The sequence below is a fragment of the Zalophus californianus genome, chromosome 7 (assembly GCF_009762305.2).
Source record: "Zalophus californianus isolate mZalCal1 chromosome 7, mZalCal1.pri.v2, whole genome shotgun sequence".
Lineage (NCBI taxonomy): Eukaryota > Metazoa > Chordata > Mammalia > Carnivora > Otariidae > Zalophus > Zalophus californianus.
The window spans coordinates 105,968,899-105,991,639 of record NC_045601.1 but is presented as its reverse complement, the minus strand read 5'-3'; the positions used below and the strand labels follow the sequence as shown (position 1 = coordinate 105,991,639).

General features: G+C 37.3%; 1 protein-coding gene across 3 annotated transcripts in view; it reads right to left on the bottom strand.

The window, feature by feature from the left end:
- Positions 1-22,741, bottom strand: part of SUPT3H (SPT3 homolog, SAGA and STAGA complex component) — a 556,588-nt gene that overhangs the window by 85,020 nt on the left and 448,827 nt on the right. For all 3 annotated transcript variants that reach the window (XM_027601307.2, XM_027601305.2, XM_027601306.2), the window contains 4 exons: positions 14,751-14,826; positions 9,607-9,719; positions 8,521-8,628; positions 4,390-4,557 (listed from right to left, as the gene is read on the bottom strand). In XM_027601307.2, the coding sequence (XP_027457108.2) occupies positions 4,390-4,557; positions 8,521-8,628; positions 9,607-9,719; positions 14,751-14,826 (465 nt within the window). The remainder of the gene's footprint in view (positions 1-4,389; positions 4,558-8,520; positions 8,629-9,606; positions 9,720-14,750; positions 14,827-22,741) is intronic.

Below are 22,741 nucleotides of genomic sequence, written 5' to 3'. Positions count from 1 at the left end.
GTGTCTTCCTTCTACTTACTGCTGTACACATTGCTTTCCCAGAGTTTCCTTTTTTATGGAGAATGTCTTTTCAGATGAAGGTGGGCCCTTCTTTGGCCAAAGGTTACACTATACAGTATAGTTAATTTTAGCAGTTAATTTTCTCATTTCAAAGTTTAACTGAGATGTTAATTGTTACAACTGTAGTTCTATATAACTAGAAAACTCTGTAACTCTTTTCTTTAAGGAAATTAAAACTAGAAAAAGTACTTCAGGTGAAGACAAGAGAATCACTAAATTTTAAGGATTCATACATTAATAAATCTGGAAAGAATGCAAGATTTCTAAACTGTTCCAACCCCATCCCCTGAGAAAATGAAGACAAAGGACTTGCCCAAGATTACAGTGACAATATTGGAATATGGCTATACATTAGATCTCTTGGCTTCTAGGACACATAGTTGATATATAGAGGCTTTATTATTTTATGTAGAATGAATTGTACTGTGTTACCACCATAGTGGAAGTTTCCAGGGAGTAAATAAAAACACAGCAAGAGTCTGTAGAAAGATGTGGATGAATAAATAAAGGAATAATAGCTTTAAAGTGGGATGTTATTCTGATGTCACTGATTTTGAATTTACAAAAATTCAGATATGAACTAAGCTAATACTTACTTAGGAAATCTTCGCTATAAAACAACTTTAATGTAATAGTGTTCAACAAGATTAGGAGAGAAATGTTTAAATATTGAAGAGGAAAAATAACTCTTTATACGTCTTTGAGAATCCTTGAAATTTTTAGGTATGTATGCATAACTGTATCAGGTTAATTACATACTTAGTAAGCAAGTCCACTGAAGAGGTCTTTTAGGTAACACTTTGTTACCCTAGTTTTACTTACTGAGTGAGCTGGAGCACTATAGCTAAAATTCTTTAAAACTACTTTACAGTACAGAAGTTCCTTATAGTTCAAAATTCCCCTTAATAAATAAACACTGAGCTCTGTTGTTTTGTAAATGGAAGAGGAAACCAGATATGAGGCTAAAACTTAAATTTGCTTACTATCATTATAAAATTATACCTTGGCATGGCTCCGCTACTTGTCATGGCAAATGGTTCTTATTGAAGCAACTAAGTTTTAGATAATAGTATCACTTTAGACAAATTATTAAAAAACAAGAACATGAAAGTGATAGAGATTGATCAAAACCACGCAGAAACTGGAAAGGGGAATGCCTATATTTAGAAGAGAATGGCAGTGGCTTGAGTTTCCTGTTTTTACTCTTTTAGCAGACGGGCAGGCCCCAGTCAGGATAGGGGGCACATGACCTTAGAGACTCTAAGAAATATAGGCCAGAGTTCAGGGCACCCACAGTAGGTATAAAGTGAGGAAGGAAATACCAAGAAAGGACAAAATCAAAGAAGGAGAGCCCCAATTCACCATACAAACTTTACCCAAATCTATTTCTCTGTGGTACTGAATCCAAGAAACCCAGTTAAAGCTAAATGAACTGAGGAGAGATTCTAAGCTGCTGTCAATGAAGAGGAGTTTGGGTTTGATGTTTAGAGCTGAGTGCAGAATAGTAAACTGTCTGCTTAACACACATGCCCACATCCCAACAACTATTAACACCAACAGTTCTTCACAGAAATATAACAGAACACAAAATCTCTACCATATATTACCCATGATGTCCAAGATATAATTCAAAATTACTAGGCATGCAACAATATAAAAAATTGACTGGGAAGAACTAACTGAGAGAGGAGGCATTATTTTGGTCTCCACTGAGCCTAACGAAGTCTCAAAGAAAGCATGACTTATACTCAATGGAGACTAAAATAATCCAGATATTAACTGATCAAAGAAGGATTTTTAAAGTAGCTATTATAACTATGCTCAAGAAGATCAAAGAAAATAAACCTGTAATAAGTGACAAATAAAAAAACCAGACAAACAAAAACTAAAAAGAAATCAAATGGAAATTATGAAACTATAAAATAAAATATAACAAAGAAAAAATTATTGGATGGGTGTAACAGATTGGAACTGACAGAGGAGTCTGGAACATGAAGAAATATCAATAGAATTTATCCATCCTGAAGAACAGAGAGAAAAGACTGAAAGAGAAATTAAATAAGTACCTGTGGAACAACATCAAAGTAACTAACAAATATGCCTTGGAGTCTTTGAAGTGGAGGAGAGACAGTGAATGAAGCAGAAAAAATATCTGAGGAAGTAATTGCTGAAAATTTCCCCCAAAAGACATAAACCAATATTTAAGAACCTCAATGAACCCTAAGCAGGACAAATACAAAGAAAGCCATGTCTGTGGACAGCATGGTCAAACTGCTGAAAACCAAAAATAAAGATAAAATCCTGAAAACACCCAGAGAAAAATAACACATTACAAACACAGAAACAGTAATACAAACTCCTGACATATGATTAAAACAATGGATGCCAGAAAACAGGGGAGTGATATCATTAAAGTACTGAAACAAAACTACTAACTCAGAATTCTATATCCAGTGAACATATCTTCTAAAAATAAAAGAAAGGATATTTTCAGAAATATGAAAACTAGGAGAAACCATCACCAGCCAACATGCACTGTAACAAATGCTAAAACAAAATTTAGTAGAGCAAAATAGGAAAGTAATACCAGAAGGAAGTCTGAGCATAAAAAAGAGAGAGACATAGAAAGAGAAAGAGAGAGAGAGAGAGAGAGAGAAATGAACAACAGTGGGGATGGTAAATGTTAGTTTATTTTTTCTCTTTTTTTCATTGAGATACATTTGCTTGTTTAAGGCATAAGTAGTATTATGGTTTATAACATGTGAAGATATAAGATGTATAACAACTATAGCATAAAGGAAGGGTAAGAGTAAAGTACACCAGTCTTATAAGAGTCTCACATTTTATGTAAGTAGTGCAATAACTCCAAGTACGCTGAAAATTTAAGGATATGTTGTAATCCTTAGCATAGCCACTGAAAAAATGATGCAAAGAGGTATCACTAAGAAATGAGTAGATGAATTAAAATGAATTTCTTAAAGAGTACACAACCCAAAATAAGGCAAGAAAAACTGAGAATCAAAAATAGAACAAGCAGAAAACAAATAGCAAAATAGTTGAACTATATCTAACCATGTCAATAAATACAATAAATTTCAAGGAAATGCAAACTCAAAGTATAACGAGTCACTGTTGAATATCCATTAGAATGGTTAAAAATAAAAACAATAACAGCAAGAGCTGATGAACATGTGAAGCAACTGGAACTCTCACATACTGCAGGTGGAAGTATAAAATGATACAAACATTTTTTTGGGGGAAAAAAAGTCTTGGAGTTTCTTTAAAAACTAAACACATATATATTCTGTGACTCAGTAATTTCATTCCTAGCTATTTACCTAAGAGAAATGAAAGGCATTTGCCCATGAAGACTTGTATAATAATGCTCACAACAGGTTTACTCATAATACCTCAAAAACTGGAAACAGCCTGGGTGTCCACAAAATGAGAATAAATACACTGATATATTCATACAACAGCACATTACTCAGCAGTAAAGAGGAATAAATTACACTTATACTGAAAAACAAATTTCAAAAACATCCTGAGTGAAAGAAATTTCACTCAAAAGAGCATACGTACTACATTTTCTTTATATCATTTCCAGGACAGAAAAAAACTAATCTATGATGAAAAAATCAGGACAATGATTGCCTCTCTGTGGTGGCAGGAAATGACTGGGAAGAGGCATGCAGCAACACTCTGTACTGATGATAATGTTTTATATCTTGAGAAGTGTTTAGAAAACATCAGGTTTATACCTCTGTCAATACACATCAAATGGTATATTTAACAACTGAATGGTTTACTGTGTATAAATTTTAGCTTAAAAAAAAGAACCATAAACAAATTATACATAATGAAGTATTAAGCCAAGAAGTGTACTAATATCTGTAGCTTACTTTGCAGTGCAGCAAAAAAAAAAAAAAAAAGATGGACTGACAGATGGACAAAAGAATAATTAGATGCGTTGATATAATAAATGTAAATACATAAGTATGTAGATAATACAGCAAACATAGTATAATGTTCATTGTAGAATCCAGATGGCAGATGCATGGCGTTAAGTCTATAATTCTCTTAATATTTTTGTATGTTTGAAAATTTTTATAATAAAATCAATATCTTGCTTTATCCAGAAGAAAGCTATTAAAAAAGTTTGAGTAGAAGTCATTAAGTATGGTTAAGCATAAATTGGCTGTTTCTAAAAATTTGAATTATGAGAAAAACAGAGCACGTTTTCCATATCTCTGAAGCAAACTCAACAACTTTATCCCCTCTGCACCGGAAAAAAGAAAAAAAAAAAAAACAAAAAAACTTATCACTGACCTTTTTTCTTTTCCTTTGCTTGGTTTTAGCTGAGTCTTGTCCAGCACTCCCATTCCCTAGGGATCCTGATGTGGTTTTCCCTGAGTGCTGTGATCCAGATGATGGAGCAGTGGGTGTAGGAGGAGGTGTGTTCTCAGGGGACTCTGGGTAGGACTTCATGCAAGACCCCTGCCCAAAGAGATGTGCCTTTGAAATCAAGTGACCAGGACTTCTAACATTCATTTGTGTTCAATATCTCCCGAATTCAATACTTCTTGAAGCTTACAAATATCAAAACACGATTTATTATCCAGTTCACAGAAATGATGCCTCATTTGTCCCTATTGGTCTAAATATGTTAATTTTTAATCTGTCTAGCCATTTAGATGAAATCAGGATTTCTCAAGACGCAGCCTCCAAAATTTCTGCTGATTTTGCCAGATACAGAGATCTCTACTTGCAAGTTTTGTTAGCATGTCAGACTTACATGTCTCAAAAGGCACCTCTGAATCCACCCCCCCCGCCCCAAACTGGATGGTACAGACAGTATTTGTTATCAGTATGTCCAGCCTTCTACCAGTGACTCCAACTCAGTGTCTGAGGGTCACTGTGGATATTTCCGGCTCCTTTTATTTCTAGTTCCTTCCTTCTTTCATAATATCCCTCATTTCGACCTGGTTTCTTCGGCTACGACTGCAAGTCTGTTTTCTTTCATGTGGATGCACTTCAAATATTTGAGGACTATTACCTTTCTCAGCTTCTTTTCTTTTATAGGTCAAACTGCCTCGAATTCCTTCAACCATTTATTATGAGACAGGTTTTCAGGTTCCTTCACCCTCTCACTACTCTCCTTTAGACATTCTCTACTGTGTCAAGGTCCATCCTCTAGGATGGTGCCTCAACACTAAACGAGACAAAAAAAGTTTTCTTATCAGTGACATCACAATATTGGCTCCTAAGGAATTTACAGGCCAATAAAAGTCTATAAGTCTTTTTCATATATGGTATTATTAATCTACATCTTCCTTATCCTACCAACTATACTAAACCATACTACCTGCTGGCCTACACTTCTCTATAGTGTATTTGTATTTAAAAAACTACGCTAAATTTTGTAAAGTGTTTGGCTGAAATGCACATATTGGTTTCAAAAGTATATCTGTCTATTGTTCTGAGAACTGTATTATTTATTTAAAGTTAAAAATGAGCAAGTTTAAAGGGAAGCTAGTAAAGAATATACTGGAACTCCGTATTATCTTTGCAATGGGCTCTGTAAATCTAAAAATTATTCTAAAATAAAAAGATTTTTAAAGAAAAAAAAAGTATTTCTTTGATTTGCCTGCCTAGGAACCTTATCAAACAAGAAGGAATAAGCCTAATTTGGCATGAGTTATTTTTAGAAAAAACAAGACAATTCCTAGAGATCACTGCTTCCTGTGCATAAACCATATATTAGAAAAAAAATTTTAAAAATTAACTTCAATTGGGGTGCCTTGGTGGCATAGTCGGTTAAGCATCCAACTCTTGGTTTTGGCTCAGACACCTGGGATCGAGCCCCATACTGGGCTCCATGCCTAGTGTGGAGTCTGCTTGGGATTCTCTCTTTCCCTTTCCCTCCACCCCCCCCCCCCCCCCGTGCTCTCACTCTCTCTCTCAAATAAATAAATAAATCTTTAACAAAAATTAACTTCAATTAATATTACACCTGCCAATCTGAGAACCCAAGCTTAACTAGCTTGGTTCCTCATATATTTAACACTCAAAAATGATAGTCATTAAAAGAGAATGTATTGTGTATTAACATCATGCCTTGAGAGCTTGATTCCAATCCATTGTACATAGCACCTCCCTTTGGATCTTCTAAAACACCCATTTGAACTCATTACCTTTAGCAGCCACGAAACCTTCAACTCTTCCTTAACTCTAAGAGCCTAGGGCTCAATTTTCTAACCTGATTCCTCCTTCTGCTCCTCAATGAATCCTTTGCTTGAATATTTTAATCAGAGTTTTGTTTCTCCCTTGTACAGTTATGCCTATGCCGCCTCTGAGGCCTAGAGCATTCTCCCCACTTTTACTATCTCATCAAAGTCCTATCTTCCCTCAATGCCAGTGTCCTCTCTCAAGTTCTTTGCATCCGGGGCTTCTTTTTACCTCTGCACTTCCGGTCTACGCCACTCATTTGGAAATTAGCATATATGCTATCTTGAATTGTCTTTTTTGTTTGTTCTTTATTTCCTTGTTTGTTTTACAGAAAGTCCTATCACCCTGAATACAGATCATACCAGTCTTCGGAGTCCCCCTTTTGTACCCAATTTGGTAAAGCCCTCAAAGCAGGCCCTTGACGTTGGTTGCTGGTTTGTAACGTTGATGAGTAAGATTCCTACTTTAGAGTGGCCATTCTCTGTGTTTCGTCAGGTAATAAAGGGCAGGAAGATTTCCAGTCTCTCTGAATGTTCATTTTGACCACTAGTTACAGGAGGAGGGGTGTCTGGAAGGCCAGGGAAACGCTTGAGGCTTTGCTAACATATTTAGGCGGGATGCTTTCCGACACTCCTGCTCCCGCCTCCCAGAGAGCCCGGGAAACCCAGCACACACAGGCCATTTTTCTTAACTGCTGGGTAGCTGGGAGCAGCAGCTGTGGTTGCTGAGCAGTTGCCCAGGGCAGCTTGGCCACCCTGGAGAACCAAGAGAGAAGGGAAATAAAGAGTTTTCCTAGCCATGCAAGCAATCCCTTGAATGTTAAGGGAAAACTAGGCTTGTTATGTTCACTGTAAATTTCTTCAATTAGAAATGTTACAACAAATTTGTCTGATGTTAATGAAAAGCATACTTATACACATATTCATAAAGTGAACATGTACCAAAGATATCTTTAAAGGGTGTTCTTTGACATCGTAATTTGGGTTTGTAACATAAAGAAAACAAAGTGTTTAATCAACTGGGTAAGCTTTAGGGACTTTTAAAGTGTGATGACTGATAATGATGTATGATCTTTTCTAAGAAAAAAATGGATTTTTAACGGGCATAAACATTTTAATTTCTACTTGGATTCCAAGCCAATCTGATTCTCCAAGGGGCACAAAAAGATGTCAAACTTTTGGCTTGAAATAAAATATATTGGTTTATATCTTTATGTAGTTTCCAAGTATCCTAGAGCAGACGTACTTAAACTTGGGGTCCATCACAGATCACTTAGATCCATAGAATGATTTCAGAGGGTCTCTGAACACCCTGAAATTGTATGCAAAACTTGTGAATGTGCTTATGGAGACAGAAATTATAGTTTTTGTCAGATTCTCGAAGGGGCTTAGACATTTTCAGGTTATACATTTCACCCAGCTTTGTCCAAAGCTCACTTCATAATTACACATGGAGATGTTAAGCTAACCTCCTTGCTGCCTTCTCTCTGGTTATTAGATTGAATTACATGAAATTGCTGTATATGCCAGGAAAAAGGGTCAAATATCAGCAAATGCATTCAATAGATGATACTACATTTCTAGTTTGTAAGCACATGACGCTCACAGAGAGTCTTTCTTATACTACAACATGGTACACAGTTATTGCACAATGCCTTAAAGTTGGCAAGACCACTTCATCGCCCCCCTAGGTGGAGGTCCCGGCAACATAAACTCGATCAGAAAGGATGTGATCCTCCCATGATAGGGCCAGTGTGGACACGGAGAATAAATGGAGCCATGCTCCTTTAAATCATGTTTAGAGATGGGTCAATAATTGGGAAATAAAATGATTAATAAATGTCAGGAGTTATTAGGACATGAATAATAATGATTCTCTTGTCTTTGAGGCACAAAGAAATAAAGAACTATTCTCAACATTGTTCATTTGCCCAAATCAGTTGTTCACCTCCCATGGACATGAGGTGTGCTCTCCAACTATTCCTCTTTCACTGGAGGGCTAGGGAAGCTAAATAAGGTCAGAAATAGGTGAAAAGACAATTGTATTAAGTGGATGATTAAGGCCTACAACAGTCCGTGCTCAGTGAATGTTTGTTTGAATGTTGAATATGTTAAGATTCCTGATTGAAGGCTATACATTCCTACATTACCTTTTTCAAAGAACTAGTAATGTAAACACCAGACACATGAAAAATCCACAAGAGGTGTCAAAGACAGATTTTTTGCTACTTACCTCAGGAGAGTTGTGATACTGAATGAAGGTTGCAGAAATGGCATGGCTGAAGGGGTCTCCCGCCTTGGTTACCATGTCCTGCCTCACAAGAAGAGCCAGGTCCACTAACTAGAAGATCAGAGTAATGAAAATAAAGTCACATGGCTGGAAATAATCAGTCACCAATGTCACCGAAGTGGCAAAACTAAAAGCAATACATTCCACCTGTTATTGATAACACGGTCTGCTTAAAAATCTGTATTGTGGACGTGAGCAGATGCTTTCATTGATAAGTAGACCTACCCATGAGTATAAACAATATATTCTGACTTTCCAGGGGAGCACTTCTCAAATTTTATTTAATAATCACTAGGGAAGTATTTTAAAATACAGATTTCTGTGCTCTGGACACCAAGATTCTAATTCGGTACGTATGCTCTGGGTTACATTTCAACAAGAAGCAAGGAGAAGCTGATGCTTGTGGTCAGAGGACCATGCTTTGAGAAGCTGTCAGAGAGCAGTGATTCTAGACTCAGGTTTTGGCAAGCACTCAGGAGACTGTACATAGCCAGAAAGATATGTTTCAAAGCTCAAAAATAATCTCTAAACAGGGCAGATGTGTACTGAGAATTCAATGTTGAGAAAAAGTATGTAGGGATTCCATTTCTGGTTAGGATTGAGTTGCAAGCAACAGTCACTTTTACCCTAACATCTGCCAGGGCTGAGGATACAAAGAAACATAATTGAACTGAATTCCAGAAAATGATAAGATTGTCATAGGATAAAACTCAAGGCTGTTCTCATTCCTGGTAGAGTAGCAGGTGGAGGAACTTTGGTCATGGACAGAGGTAAGAAGAAAGGGATGCCTGGGTTGGCTCAGTGGGTTAAAGCGTCTGCCTTTGGTTTAGGTCATGATCCCAGGGTCCTGGGATAGAGTCCCTCATCGGGCTCCCTGCTCAGTGGGGAGCCTGCTTCTCCCTCTGCCTGCCACTCCCCTGGCTTGTGTTCCCTCTCCCCTTCTCTGATAAATAAAATCTTAAAAAAAAAAAAAAAAGAAGAAGAAAGCAATCCTGTAAGGCCTGCTATGACAGATATTAGCATTCTTACCTGTGCCACTGTTTCATATGCTAGATATGCTAAAATTTCCATTGCAACAACATTGGGTTTTATCTCCATACTGCTGCAGTCCAACCAGTCTCGAAATTTGGAGGCCTTTTTGGCTAGGCATCAAAAAAAAAATATGGAAAATTTAGTTTTTGAAGTGTTTTAATACTTGCATATTGCTATCACAAAATGAAAAATATGTCTCTTGAAAATTGCATTTGAAAAATAATGCATATAAAACACCATGTTTTTGAAGTTTTATTAGTGTCAAGATCCTCAAGCCCCAAGAAATGCCTTATGCATTTGGGTCTTTGATTTTGTACCTGTGCTACATAACACGGTATACTAAATGACTTAATATTCAGCATTTCTCACAATGTCAGAATAAGTTACCATTGGCCATAGCTTATGTTTTAACAAAAGTCAGAGGGGTTCCTTGATGCAACTTTAACCTATTCTTGTGGAAAGAAATTCCTGCAAGAAAGAACCCGGGATGGAGAAAGAACATACAGAAATTGTATTTGCGATACATTTCCAAATGTGTCTATTACCAGAATAGGTTCAAAGTCACATATTTAGAATACAGTAGAAAAAACTTAGGCCTGCAGTTACGTTTTTCTGACTACAAAGATGTCCGAATTCCTAAGCCTGACTCTCAAAACCCTCCAAACTGATTTCAACCTGTCTTTCTATGATTGCCTCCTGAAATGCGACCTGGCCTTGAGTCTAGCCCTCTCTTTGTTCACCCTGCTCCTTTCCCTCCATGGAATGCCATCCCGCCTCTCTTCCTCCTTCACATGAATCCCGCCTGTACTGTGTAGTTCCCCACACTACTCATTTCCTGAACTCTTGTATCATCAGATGTCCTTTCATGTCTGCTTATAATTTCTCAAACCATATTAGAAACACCATGCATCATGTCTCTCTGCATACCTAATAGTGCCAAGCGCACGTGGAAACTTCCGGTTCAAATCTCCAAAATGCCACAATGCTAAGCAGAGTCTAACCTGATGTAGAGCCTTTATTAGATATTACTAATCTAACTAGTAATCTACAGGGAGGAGATTGATGGTAAAGATTTTATCATATCTATAACATAGCAATCTTGTAAAAAAATCCACTGATTATTCTTTTGGTTAATCTGGTCCCATGGGTCTATTAAAACACTTAACAGTCACTCAAAGCATGATGTTTCTATCCTTATAGATGTGGTCTTCATGGATTCCAAGTACAGAAGAGGTTTTTTTTTTTCCCCCCAATAAATCACAGAAGACTTGAAGTCTTGCTATGGAAGTGCATGTCCAAAGCTGTCAACTGTGGCAGAATTATGATAATCCTCTTAAAGCTATCTCCCTAAAGTAACCAATCTTCCACATACTCTCTGACATGCAACATTCCATCTAACTAGTCAGCTGCATTAGCTCACAAACACTTGTTTAACATCTGTGGAATACTTCTGAAGTCAAAGTTAACAGGCGGCAATTTGGCAGGATCAATAAAACGTACCTTGTTCACTTCTCCCTCTGACAGTCTGTTAAGAACGCAGAAACAAGGTATTTTGTGACTATGCTCTAAACGATTTGTTTTAAAAGAGAGGGAAAGGATAGATGGTTCTTAGTATTCCGTAGGATCTGTCCACCTAAGCAACAGAATTGGTGGCTTTCTCACTAGATGTTAAGTACTAAGAATGCAGGGATGAGGACCCTGTGTCCACCACTGTATCCCCAGCACCTAGAATACTTCCTGGCATCAGCAGTCTCACAATAAATATTTCCAGAAAAAAAAATGAATGAATGGACAAATGGAAGATACTTCTTTAATAAAAGGGTAGGGTCTCTGTTCTGTAGCAGAAAAGGCGCACAGAGGGTCCCATAAAACCACTGTGAGTTACAGCTATTCCAGCAACAGGTGAACATTCCCTGAGATAATGCCTTGTCCCCTGCAGAAGGACTGCTTCAGAGACAGACCTTCCCATGGTATTGCTGGTTCCAGCAAAAGAGGCACAGATACTCCTAGTCATGACAGTTTGTTTCTATTTGGCGAGGGGTGAGTGACTGTTAAGTCCTTCACCTTTACTGCTCTTCTCAATATATCAGGAGAAAGGGTAATTGTGGACATCGATCAACAATTTAAACAGAATCCTTAACAAAGGTCAGAAGTTCCCAAGATTATCAGCCTTCTGACACTATCTGGTTTTTTTTAGCTTGTGCTGGAATTAAAACAACTTTTTATAATAACTTCATATGGGAAATTTAAGGTTAGTTAATCCTCATACAAGTCTTTTTTTCTTTCTCATTACTGACCGCTAGTAAAATCTAAGTTTCTCTCAATATCCCATTCTCACATCCCTGCATACTATCTCACTATTTCTACCTCATCCCTCTCACCAGTCTTTCCATTCCCCTTTCCTTAGGGCCCTTCTGTAATGCTCATTCCTCTCTGAAGAAATTCTTCCACAACTTCAGTCTCTTCAAAATGACTGCTATTTGGATTAATTGCAAATAGCCTTTCTCAGAGGGCACGCTTTCCCTGGAGTCTTTTATAGTAGAGGTTCCTTATTTCTTTCCTTCTGTACATATTTATTGATCAGTCATTGACTGCCAACCTGTTCATTTCCCCATACACCAGAGGGGTGGGGGGTCATGTCTTCATTCTCTTAGTTTCTCCCACAGGGAAAATACAGGACAAATGGACAGAGACTTCTTACCAACAACAGAGTCTAAAAAAAAAAAAAAATGGGATCCTGTTTTAATAAATAACTACTAGCCCACAACTTCCTACCCAACTAAACTACCATTTAAGTATGAGGGCAAAATAAAGCATTTTTAAGACAAAAATGAGTGCTTTAAGCACTTACAGAGCCTTGGGAAAAACAAAATTAGGCTGACAAGGCATGTTTACTAATTACCAACTTTAAAAAATTTAAGTCAAGGACGCATTGTAAAAAATTAAGGATAGCAACTAAAATAATAGAACTAGAATATACACTATACAAACTGGTTGAGAAAAAATGGAATGAAGAAAATCCAATTAATCCAACAAAACAATGAAAAGGAGGAGGAAAAGCAAATAAAAAAGGCACAGTAAATTTAAAACACAAAGACAGCACATATAAACCCAATGTATAAGTAATTAAACACACACAAACTAAATTTATCAATTAAAATACAAAAAGACTCTCAGATTTGACTAAAAAGAAAATCTATATATTTGTTTACAAAATCCACATACAAAACAAAAGGCTGAAAGAAAAGGCTTGGAAAATGATTTGCCAATTTATAACTAAATTTAATCTTTGTGACTTAATATGAATATCAGATTTTAAAAGACTTTCAGGGAAATGATTATCTAACTTACATAAATATAAAAACAAAAGACTGGTGAATTTGATCCCAATTCTACAACTTACCTTCAGTCTACAAAGTCATAGACTTGTAACTTTTAAAATGCACCAGTAGTCCCAATCAGTGAATGCTATGATCCAATATTTAAGAAGGTACAAACAGCTGGATCGCAATTCCTATATCCTCGTAATTTATCAGAAGGGGAGAAATGAAAAGAGCCTAACATTCCGACCAGTTGTGGGTATTAGTTCTGAATTTGCGGACCCACTTGGATTAAGCATTCCCAACCACAGTGTTTTGGCATATAAAACAGATTCTTCCACTAGGGTTTCATAATGAAGCACCTATGGGCATCATACAAAGAAATATTTTTAAATGCCCAAATTCCTTTTCTTTTTAAAAAAAGTAAGCATAATATACTGTTTAAACTATAATTATTTTATATAGAAAGGGAAAGCATTAATTTGTAATTTACTATACTTTATTACTGAGTTATAAACAAAAAACTGAGTTGTTAAAAATGTGATTTTCAAACACAAGATGTATTAGGACCGTTCAGTAGCTATACATTTTAGCGTGAAAAGAGCGCTTCTGTTCCTTTAAGTGAATTAAATTTAAAATATGATTTTAAAAAATAGTTCAATAGCACTAAATGTTACTTTATAAACTGGAGATTTATACTTATAAAAGACTTGAATGCCATTTTTAAACCTAAAAATTACAATACAAAAACCTCTCATTTGCTGAAATTGCCATGATCTGAAGTGTCATTTACTTAATGCTTCACAGATGTACGATGCCAAATTGTTAGTCAGACTGCAAAGTATATTTAGTTAGGAAAAAAAGCTTCCAAAACATGTTTTCCTATATTTTACTGACATTTACATGGGGCACTATGTGAAATGTGTCATTTATTTGCACTTTATGATCTATAAATGAAGCTCTCATTTTCTGTTTTCAAATCAAATACATTGTTATTATGGCCACAGAACAGTTTTTCCGTTTAAAGACACCATTGTGTCTATAATCCCTCAGACCAGGGTCATGTGCTTCTCTTGTCAGATTTTTAACTGGACTTTTCATCACACTTACTCTTTGACCTTTCCCCTGAGAGGCTTAGTCATCATTGAACTGTTGCGGTAAGGATGTTTGCTACACAATTGAGCCCACTATTTATCATGAGCCTTTATGTACTTTTAGTAAGCCTGTGTGCAATGATGGGACGGTACTAATTTTATCACTAGGTTATTAGTGTTACAAGAGCACAGACTGATGAATTCGGCTAACACTGAATGCTTGTCACAGTAAGAGGTTACAGACAAAAATGGAAGAGACTATTGATACGTTTCCTTGTGGTAATATGAGTAGGCATAAATAAATGGAAAGCTTGGTATTTATTAATATTGGGGGCTTTTAAATGTCATGACTGTGCTACTAAGAGTCCATTACAGGTCAAGTACAATCAGCAATACTAGTGTTAGTAGGATGAAGAAACTGGAAAATAAAATGAGAATGTTAAAGAAAATGGAATTTTTTGGACTAAAAGTATGTGAATAATTAACATGGTTCTCTGTGTCTTACTAGCACCCTTTAAAACCTCTTTAGACTATTAATTACAAAACGGTAGAGTGGGGTAAAATCTTTTATAGAGTCCCCTACAATGCAGGGGCTGTTTCTAAGTTATAACTATGCATATGTTAAATTCACCCATTTCTAAGGAATGGAGATTGTGTCATACTTTCGTATATCTATAACACATGATCTCTTAAACATATAATGAAGCAAAATTAAACATTTACTTACAGAAACTTAATTGTCGACTTTCACAGAATTCTGCATATTGGGCTGAATCCATAATTCGAGTTTGTCTTTCTGCTCTCTGACAGACAAAAAGACACACAAACAATGTTTCAGAGCAAGGAGACCATTATCTATGTCTTCCTCTTGGCTAAAATGCAGAATTGAAATTCCATTTTCCTTCCCTGACTTTAAGTAAACAGTTTCGTACTACCATAAATATCATGAAACTTGAAATTATGATAAGTAACAGTAGTTTTGCAACTTGTGTCTTTTGGAAGCGAAGTTTAAAATGCCATTTTCTTCTCCTCTGTTATTGTCACTATACTGACAAAGCTAAAGGATCTTACTTCTTAGATTGTGTACTAAATTTTCTTAATTGTACCATCCTTTTAAAGAAAAACTGTGAGTGGGTAATAACAAATCAAACAGAAAAAACTGCTAATCGTTATTGACCATGTACTGCCCTAAAGCTGGGGATTTTCAATGTTAAAATCGGAGTCAATGAATGGACCCCATATATTTTCCCTCCGTTAGAACATGGAGCCAGAGCTAACAAATCCATATTTTAAATTGCAAAGAAAATAAAGAAAAAGGTAAACACAACACAAAACCTTTCATCTGAGTCCAGGTATGATTCACAGTTTGGTATAGTTTCATTCGTGGGTTTTTGATTCAGTATAGCAGATGTTTGCTGCTTCATTGTCCCACAAGAGGTAGGATAATTATAATTCACCCATAGTTCGGTGGGAAAGAATATGACCACTTCCGCTTCCTTGGCAAGGGAAGCATTTTGAAATGAGACAGGATGGTACTTCTTGGAATGAGATTCTGGCCAGTAAAGGAAAAAATTCCCTGAGACGTTAATTTTTTTTCTGCTTTGAAGGACTTCTGGGAAGTTTTCTTTATCACAGTTGGAGTACACAAGTACCACTAACGTCTGGATGTTTTTATATTTTTTTAAACTGAAATTATCCTTTCTTCATCTTGTTTGATTTGGGTAGTAGTCAACTTAATTCTGATGATATATCTGTTGATGGGATGAATAATGGTATACTAACTGCTGCTCGATACAGGAAAGATAGATGGGGTGGTGGGAGTTATACTAACTCCTGTGGTTCCTTCTAAGACCATTGACTATTTTTACCCTTGCTTCTCTTCTTCTACTCCATCCCTCCCTTCTTTCCTTCCTAATCTCCCCCTCACCCCATACATACAAACATGCATATGTGCAGACATAAACCCAGACTTCTTCATTCACCCTCTAGGTTCAAGAATCCTTTTTGAACATGTATTACATATGTACATTACATAACAGACACACACATACATACATACGTGTGCATAAGGATCCTCTTGTGCATATATCTGAAACATTAGGTTTCCTTAAGGGTATATTATTGGGTGAATATTTATATACTTAGAAATATTTTTTTTAAAAAGATTTATTTATTTATTTTAGGGGGGAGGGGCAGAGGGAGAGGGAGAGAGAATCCCAAGCAGACTCCCCGCTGAGCGTGGAGCCTGACGTGGGGCTCCATCTCAGAACCCTGAGATCATGACCTGAGCCGAAACCAAGAGTCAGATGCTTAACTGACTGCACCACCCAGGCGCCCCTACTTAGAAGTATTTTTTGATACGTGAATGCATTATTTAGTCTTGTCCTTCTTTTTAGTGTATCTGATACATGACTCTGTAAGTATATGCTAATGGACAGTAGGAAGTAAGGGAGAATTCTGAACATAACAAATCAGTTACTGATGTGTTTATTAAAAAAAAGTTCTAAGGCTAACACTGTATCATTAATGTCTGTCTTTGACTATATAAAAGGAATCTCTCAGATTTATTTTCTAGCTCCTAGAGAATTTCTGACACATGAAACATGAACAGTGAAACCTCCATGGATTGAACAAATGCTACCATTTTAGTCTACAATCATGGCAAATGACCATCATCACCATGATGTGGCTAGTCCTTGATTATCCATGCATTCCTATAAGTCTTCTCTGCTGCTCTCCAGCCAGGCAGCCTCACCCCACCCAACACACGCGAAACAGAAAGGACTTCGATAAATATGGAAAACGAAAATTCCTAATGGGATCCTTAACACTAATTTTTCTTCCACCATGTTGGACAACCGAGATTTGGTCTCTGTATACATGCTTACATAGTCGATGTATCTGAATAAGTATGTCTGGAAATGAAAGTTAGGAAAACCTATCCTAGGAGATTCAGGCTGCCAGGGTTGCCAGTTTTAATCAAGCAAGGCGTTTAGCTAGATGGGAAATCCTGAACCACATTTAAAAGACACGGAAGGACTTTAAATTATTATAGCTAGCTTCATTCCTTTCAGACACCTAATTCAATGTCTATCATCTTTTCTTCATCAAGCATCGTAGTCTGGTTTCAATTCCTCTAGCATCGAAGCAGTGGAGTCTCATGAAGCTGGCCCTAGGGCCCGTGCAGGAAGCCACTGACCAAGTGTCCATACAGCAAATGCTCCGGGAAGAGCAGCTGACGTAACAGCAAAGATGCACAAGCATCTATAAAACCACGGCATGTTGGGGCACCCAGGTGGCTCCATCAGTTGAACGTCTGGCTCTCAGGGTTGTGAGATCGATCGATTCCTGCGTCGGGCTCTGTGCTGAGTGTGGAGCCTACTTAAGATTCTCTCTCTCTCCCTCTGCCCCTCCCACTGCGTGTGCATGTGCATGCTCGCTCTAAAAAAATAAAAAAATAAAAATAAAAACCACAGCCTATCAGAACTAGAGGGAGACTTAAAGCTCATCTTGTTCAAACCCCCTTATTTTAAAGATAAGGAAATTGAGGTTCAGAGAGAAGTGATTTGCTAAAGGTGATCAAGTTAGCACTGAAGGCCAGGACTCTCAATTCCCAAGCCAGCCTATTTTCATTATGAGAAGCTGTCTTCGACCTACAGTAATGTTTTATATTTTTCTTTGGAATCCTCTAAAGTCTCTACATTCCCTTACTAAACTGTATCACATGGCCACCATAATTAACGTGCTCAAAGTGTTCATGACCAAACAAAATTAAGTAAGGCCCTGGGGGTCAGCAAAGAAGGCACAACCTGGGGATAATTAAGTGCAGAGTGTTCCAACTGTAATGTACCTGACAGTGCACAGGTGTGCTGCAAACACATCACAGGTGTGCAAACATACTGTCCCCCCGAACCCCCACCACTCCCACCCTACCCGACCTTTTCAATGCTGCACAAGGTTGGGGCAGCAGAATTCCAGGGCTGGTATCTTGCTATAAGTTGCCTTGTCCATTTACCTCAGTGTGGCATAAAAATACCATTTTCTATATGTGCCATGACATGAAAGAGGTTGGGAAGCAGTTGTACTAATACCAATGTCCTTAATATTACATGACAGAGCACATACGTGCTATTCACAGCAGGGTCAAGTGCGCTCAAATTGAAATCAGAGACACTGACCGGCAGTCAAGGGTGCTGAGGATGATACAGATATGCTCATCGTGCTAATTTGTTTACTTCTCTTTTTTCTCCATGAATTATTTCAAATAACCAAAGGAAAGGGCCAAATGTGGCCTTGTGAAAGGATCCAAATCACTCAGCATCTGATTATATTATCTCCAGTCTGTACACTATCACCTTAAAATGGGAAAGGCAGGAAATATCTAACCGTTACAGGCTATGTGTTCTTTAAAGACAGTAACTGTGTTTTCCTTCTCTCATCTCAGCATTGGCCAATGCTTAGCTTGGTTTACCCGGGCCCCAGTAAACGTTGCTGGCTAGCTGAATGGGCAGAGGGCAAAAGAAATGCGTATAAATCCTTGTTGTCTTATCTAAAATCAGGAACTGTTATATTTGTAATCAAGTTGTCCAAATTCCAGAGACAGTAGGCAGCTTTTTAAAGATAAAGTCCCATTAAAAAGAAGTCAAGACATTGGCCAACTATCAAATAAGCTTGGTTCCTATTTTCTGTGTTGTCCTGATTCCACTTTCCCTTCTGCCTCGATTCGGACCACCCATTCCAATCCACACTGAAGTGCGCACTGACAGTCCTTTTCTATTCCCAGTACTGTAGGAAATCTCTGGACAAGACGCAAGGGGGAAAATCATAAGCCTCGCAGAGCAGCATGGTCAGAGTGACAATGCTTATCTATTCTTTCCAGAGAGCAACACAATAACCTTTAACATAAACAGTTTTAACAGCTCCATTTTACAGTTGAGGACACTGAGATTTAAAAGAAGTAAAAAAATGTTTTAAAAAACATATAGTTAATAAAGCAGCCAAACTAATAAGTAAAACTTGGATCCTAAATGATCTACTCTGAGGTATATCACTGATTAATCATGGCAGGTTAAATCATAGCTTCATTCATACTGGATATTCTCAAATTACACAATGTTCTCCTGATCTCAGACTGCCACATGAATGAAAGGTCATCTCTGGATTAGTCATGCTTTTGTATCTGCAAGTCCAATTTGTTTTCTGCTTAATCTGTCGATTCTGCCCACTCTTTGGTTTCTTTAGGTATTAACACTGCTCTTGAAAACTCATAAAAATATGGTCCATACTCAGAGGCTTTTTAAAAAATTAAACTGTACTAGTATTATGATATAGCAAAGTATTACCATATAGGGGCGTACATGGAAAAATCACTTTTGGAAGAATTATTCCTAAGATTTTCCAAGCACCTAACAATATTTCAAAATTTCATTGGAATGGCTTGTTAAAAAGGTAAGGGAGAATAGTTATGCTAATAGTTCTTCATCTCATTACCAAGAAGTTACAGCTTTCTCTGGTTATTGTAAAACAAACTCAGAAGGCAGAATTCCATGCCAGATGAAATCATTTTTTTGGGTCCTACCTAAATGAAAACAGGGAAGGAAATGTCCCGACAGATGCAGTACCTAGTATAATTCGTTTGTTTGTTCGGTACCTTGAACACAAGAGACTCTTAGTATAGATTTGTTAATTTAAATGTTCAGTGCAAAGTTTTCATTTCAATTAACATGAAACTGCTTGTGTCTTGGAAAAATACTTTCAGTAGTGACAATCACCATTTGCCCCTGTCTCTACCAGTTTGAGGTATGAGGCTGGATTACTTATGCAGCATACAGTTTCATTTAAATTCTCCACATGCTTTCACTGAAGCATACGTAAAGGTTAGAGAAACTATGTGCTGGCATATCTCTTGGCGGCTTCTCAAGACACATGACATTTATCTTTCTACAGCAATACCGAATCACAGAACATAACTTTTAAACCAAGATGAAAGTTTATCTGTCTCACTTCCACCTTGGATTTTTAAAAAAATCTTACTTTGATTACTCTTAGAAGAAGTCTTATGATTGAAATGCAAAGTCTTTTCTGCATGGAAAAGGCAAAATGCCAACAGTAACCTACCAACTACCTCATGTTAAACAGGAATTGGTTGCTGAAGTTGAAAACCTCAGATGGAGTGCCTGGCAGTGGTGTCCAGCAATGTGAAAACATGCAACTTATGGAATGTTTATACATGTTCATGTATGTTGTGGTTCATCTGCAGAATGATACCAATAGATCAGTAAACACCATAGAATGCTCAAGAAACTTAGAAACCATATTCCCAACTCACTGCAGATAAAGAAGCTGAGGTTCAGAAAGGTTAAAGGGTTTACCTGGATTGTTGCAGCGTCAACTCGGTACCCAGGTGAGTGCTCATTCTGCTTGCGGATTGGTCTGTAATTTAGTGGATTCTCCTACCCAAGAGTCAAGTGAGTCTCCCTCAAACCATCTGGTACATTTTCCTTGCCTTTACACCCAACTGTAAGGCTCATCAATTTGGGCCTGGAATCCTGCAACTGGTTCCTGGGTGATTCCTTCCAAATATTTTAACTCTCCCAACCCATCTGGGTACAACAACTTTAAATAAAAACAGAGAGAAAAGGCCGTGGCACATAGCAAGACTTTCCCATAGCAGGGTCTCCTCCATCCCCACCCCACTTTCATTCCTCTGCCTCATAAACTTAAACAAATGGCTCTCAGCTGATCACTGCATCAAATTCAAGCTCAAATGCTTGGCTTCCAAATGCAGCCATAATCTGGCTCATTCTCTATAGGTAAGCATTGTTCTCACTAAAACCTAACATCTCCTGTGCTTTCCTCAGGACACCCTTTGTCACATCTGCCATGTTCCTGTCCCGTGTCCCTCCCCCAAGACTGTGCTGGCCATCTCCCCCTCTTCGACACCGTATTGAACTCCTTCCCCTTCAGCATAGGTACCACCTCCTCTAGGAAGTTTTCTCTGAAGCTCTCAGTTCACCCTGTTTTCTCTTCTGGAACATTTGTTCTTCTTGATAGATTATACCCCTGCACTTTTCCACGTGTTCTACTTTTGTTTCCCCTCAAAAGCTGTAGTTGCAAGAATGTATTATTAACTGAAAAAGGCAAGTTGAGAGCTGGAATATTTGTATCTTGATCTCATTTATGATTAGAACACACACACGTGTGTGTGCGAGTCTGTGTGCAAATGTCTAGAAGCATATAGGGTATATTTTAATAGTATTTATCTCTGGGATTAGCATTACAGGGAGCTTTTAGTTTTTCAGTTACATGTTTCAGTGATGTTTTAACTTGTTCTTAGGTGAATTACAATTAAGAGAAAATATTTTTAAAAATAAAGAGAACCAAGGGGCACCTGGGTGGCTCAGTTGGTTAAGTGGCTGCCTTCGGCTCAGGTCTCATGATCTCGGGGTCCTGGGATCCAGCTGAGCCGTGTCTGGCTCCCCACTCAGCGGGGAGTCTGCTCCTCCCCCTGCTCCTCCCCTTGAGTTCTCTCTCTCAAATAAATACATAAAATCTTAATTAAAAAAAAGAGAATTTAAAAGTAAAGAAATTCCTCTTGAGTTAACTTTGCTTGACCTACAGGAGGTCATTAAATAAATGTCTACACACACAAAAATAATCAAAGCTGTTATTCAAGAGGCAGAAAATCACAGAGAAACAGCACAAGTTTGGATATATGTTCTCACAGAGTGAGAGAGTGCGGGCGAGAGAGGGAGGAAAGAGAATGTTACTGCATTATTTAGGGAGCCAATGCAATCCTTACTGTCTCTGAATCATACAACTGAATAAAAATACAGTATATTTTCTATTTCACAGCCTAAAAAATAAAACTTTCCATTGATGTTAATTTTTCTCCCCCCCCCTCCACCGCATGATTTTCAAAATACATCAATTTTATGTGTCCAGGGTTTTAAGAATATATTACAGTAATCATAGGAAGTTCCCTAAAGAAGCAGTTACAGACTCTAGGAGAACATTCAAGGGATTTAAAGGGAATTTTGTGCTAAAAACAAGTGAGTAATTCCCAGCAAGTACAAAGCAACAGTGATTGAGAAATACACAAAAGGATATTTGTGATAGTAGTTCATAATAGAGTTGTTTCAAAATATTGAATTTTTGGGGGTCTATACTCTATGGGTCTAGATATGTTAATTAATGTGACTACAGGAGTTTTTCTATTATATTTCAACTATCAAGAAAGAGCATGAATTGGTTACCTAAGAAAAATATAGTTGTTACTTAAATAGTACATTTAAAATTGGTTCAATGTCGGGGTGCCTGGGTGGCTCAGTTGTTAAGCTGCCTTCAGCTCAGGTCATGATCCCAGGGTCCTGGGATCGAGTCCCACATCGGGCTCCCCTGCTTGGCGGGAAGCCTGCTTCTCCCTCTCCCGCTCCCCCTGCTTGTGTTCCTGTTCTTACTATCTCTCTCTGTCAAATAAATAAATAAAATCTTAAGAAAAATAAAATTGGTTCAATGTCTATTAAAAATTTTCAACTATGAATTTATTAAGCTAGTAATGGGGAAAATTACACACAATAAATTATTTCCTATCCTCGGATAAAACGTGTGCTCTCTAAGAAAAGTATAATTTTTTCCCTTGTAATCTAGTACCACACAACCACACAATTCCATGTTTAGTTGTAAATCCTAGCACAGTGTTAGCACTAATTTTTACTA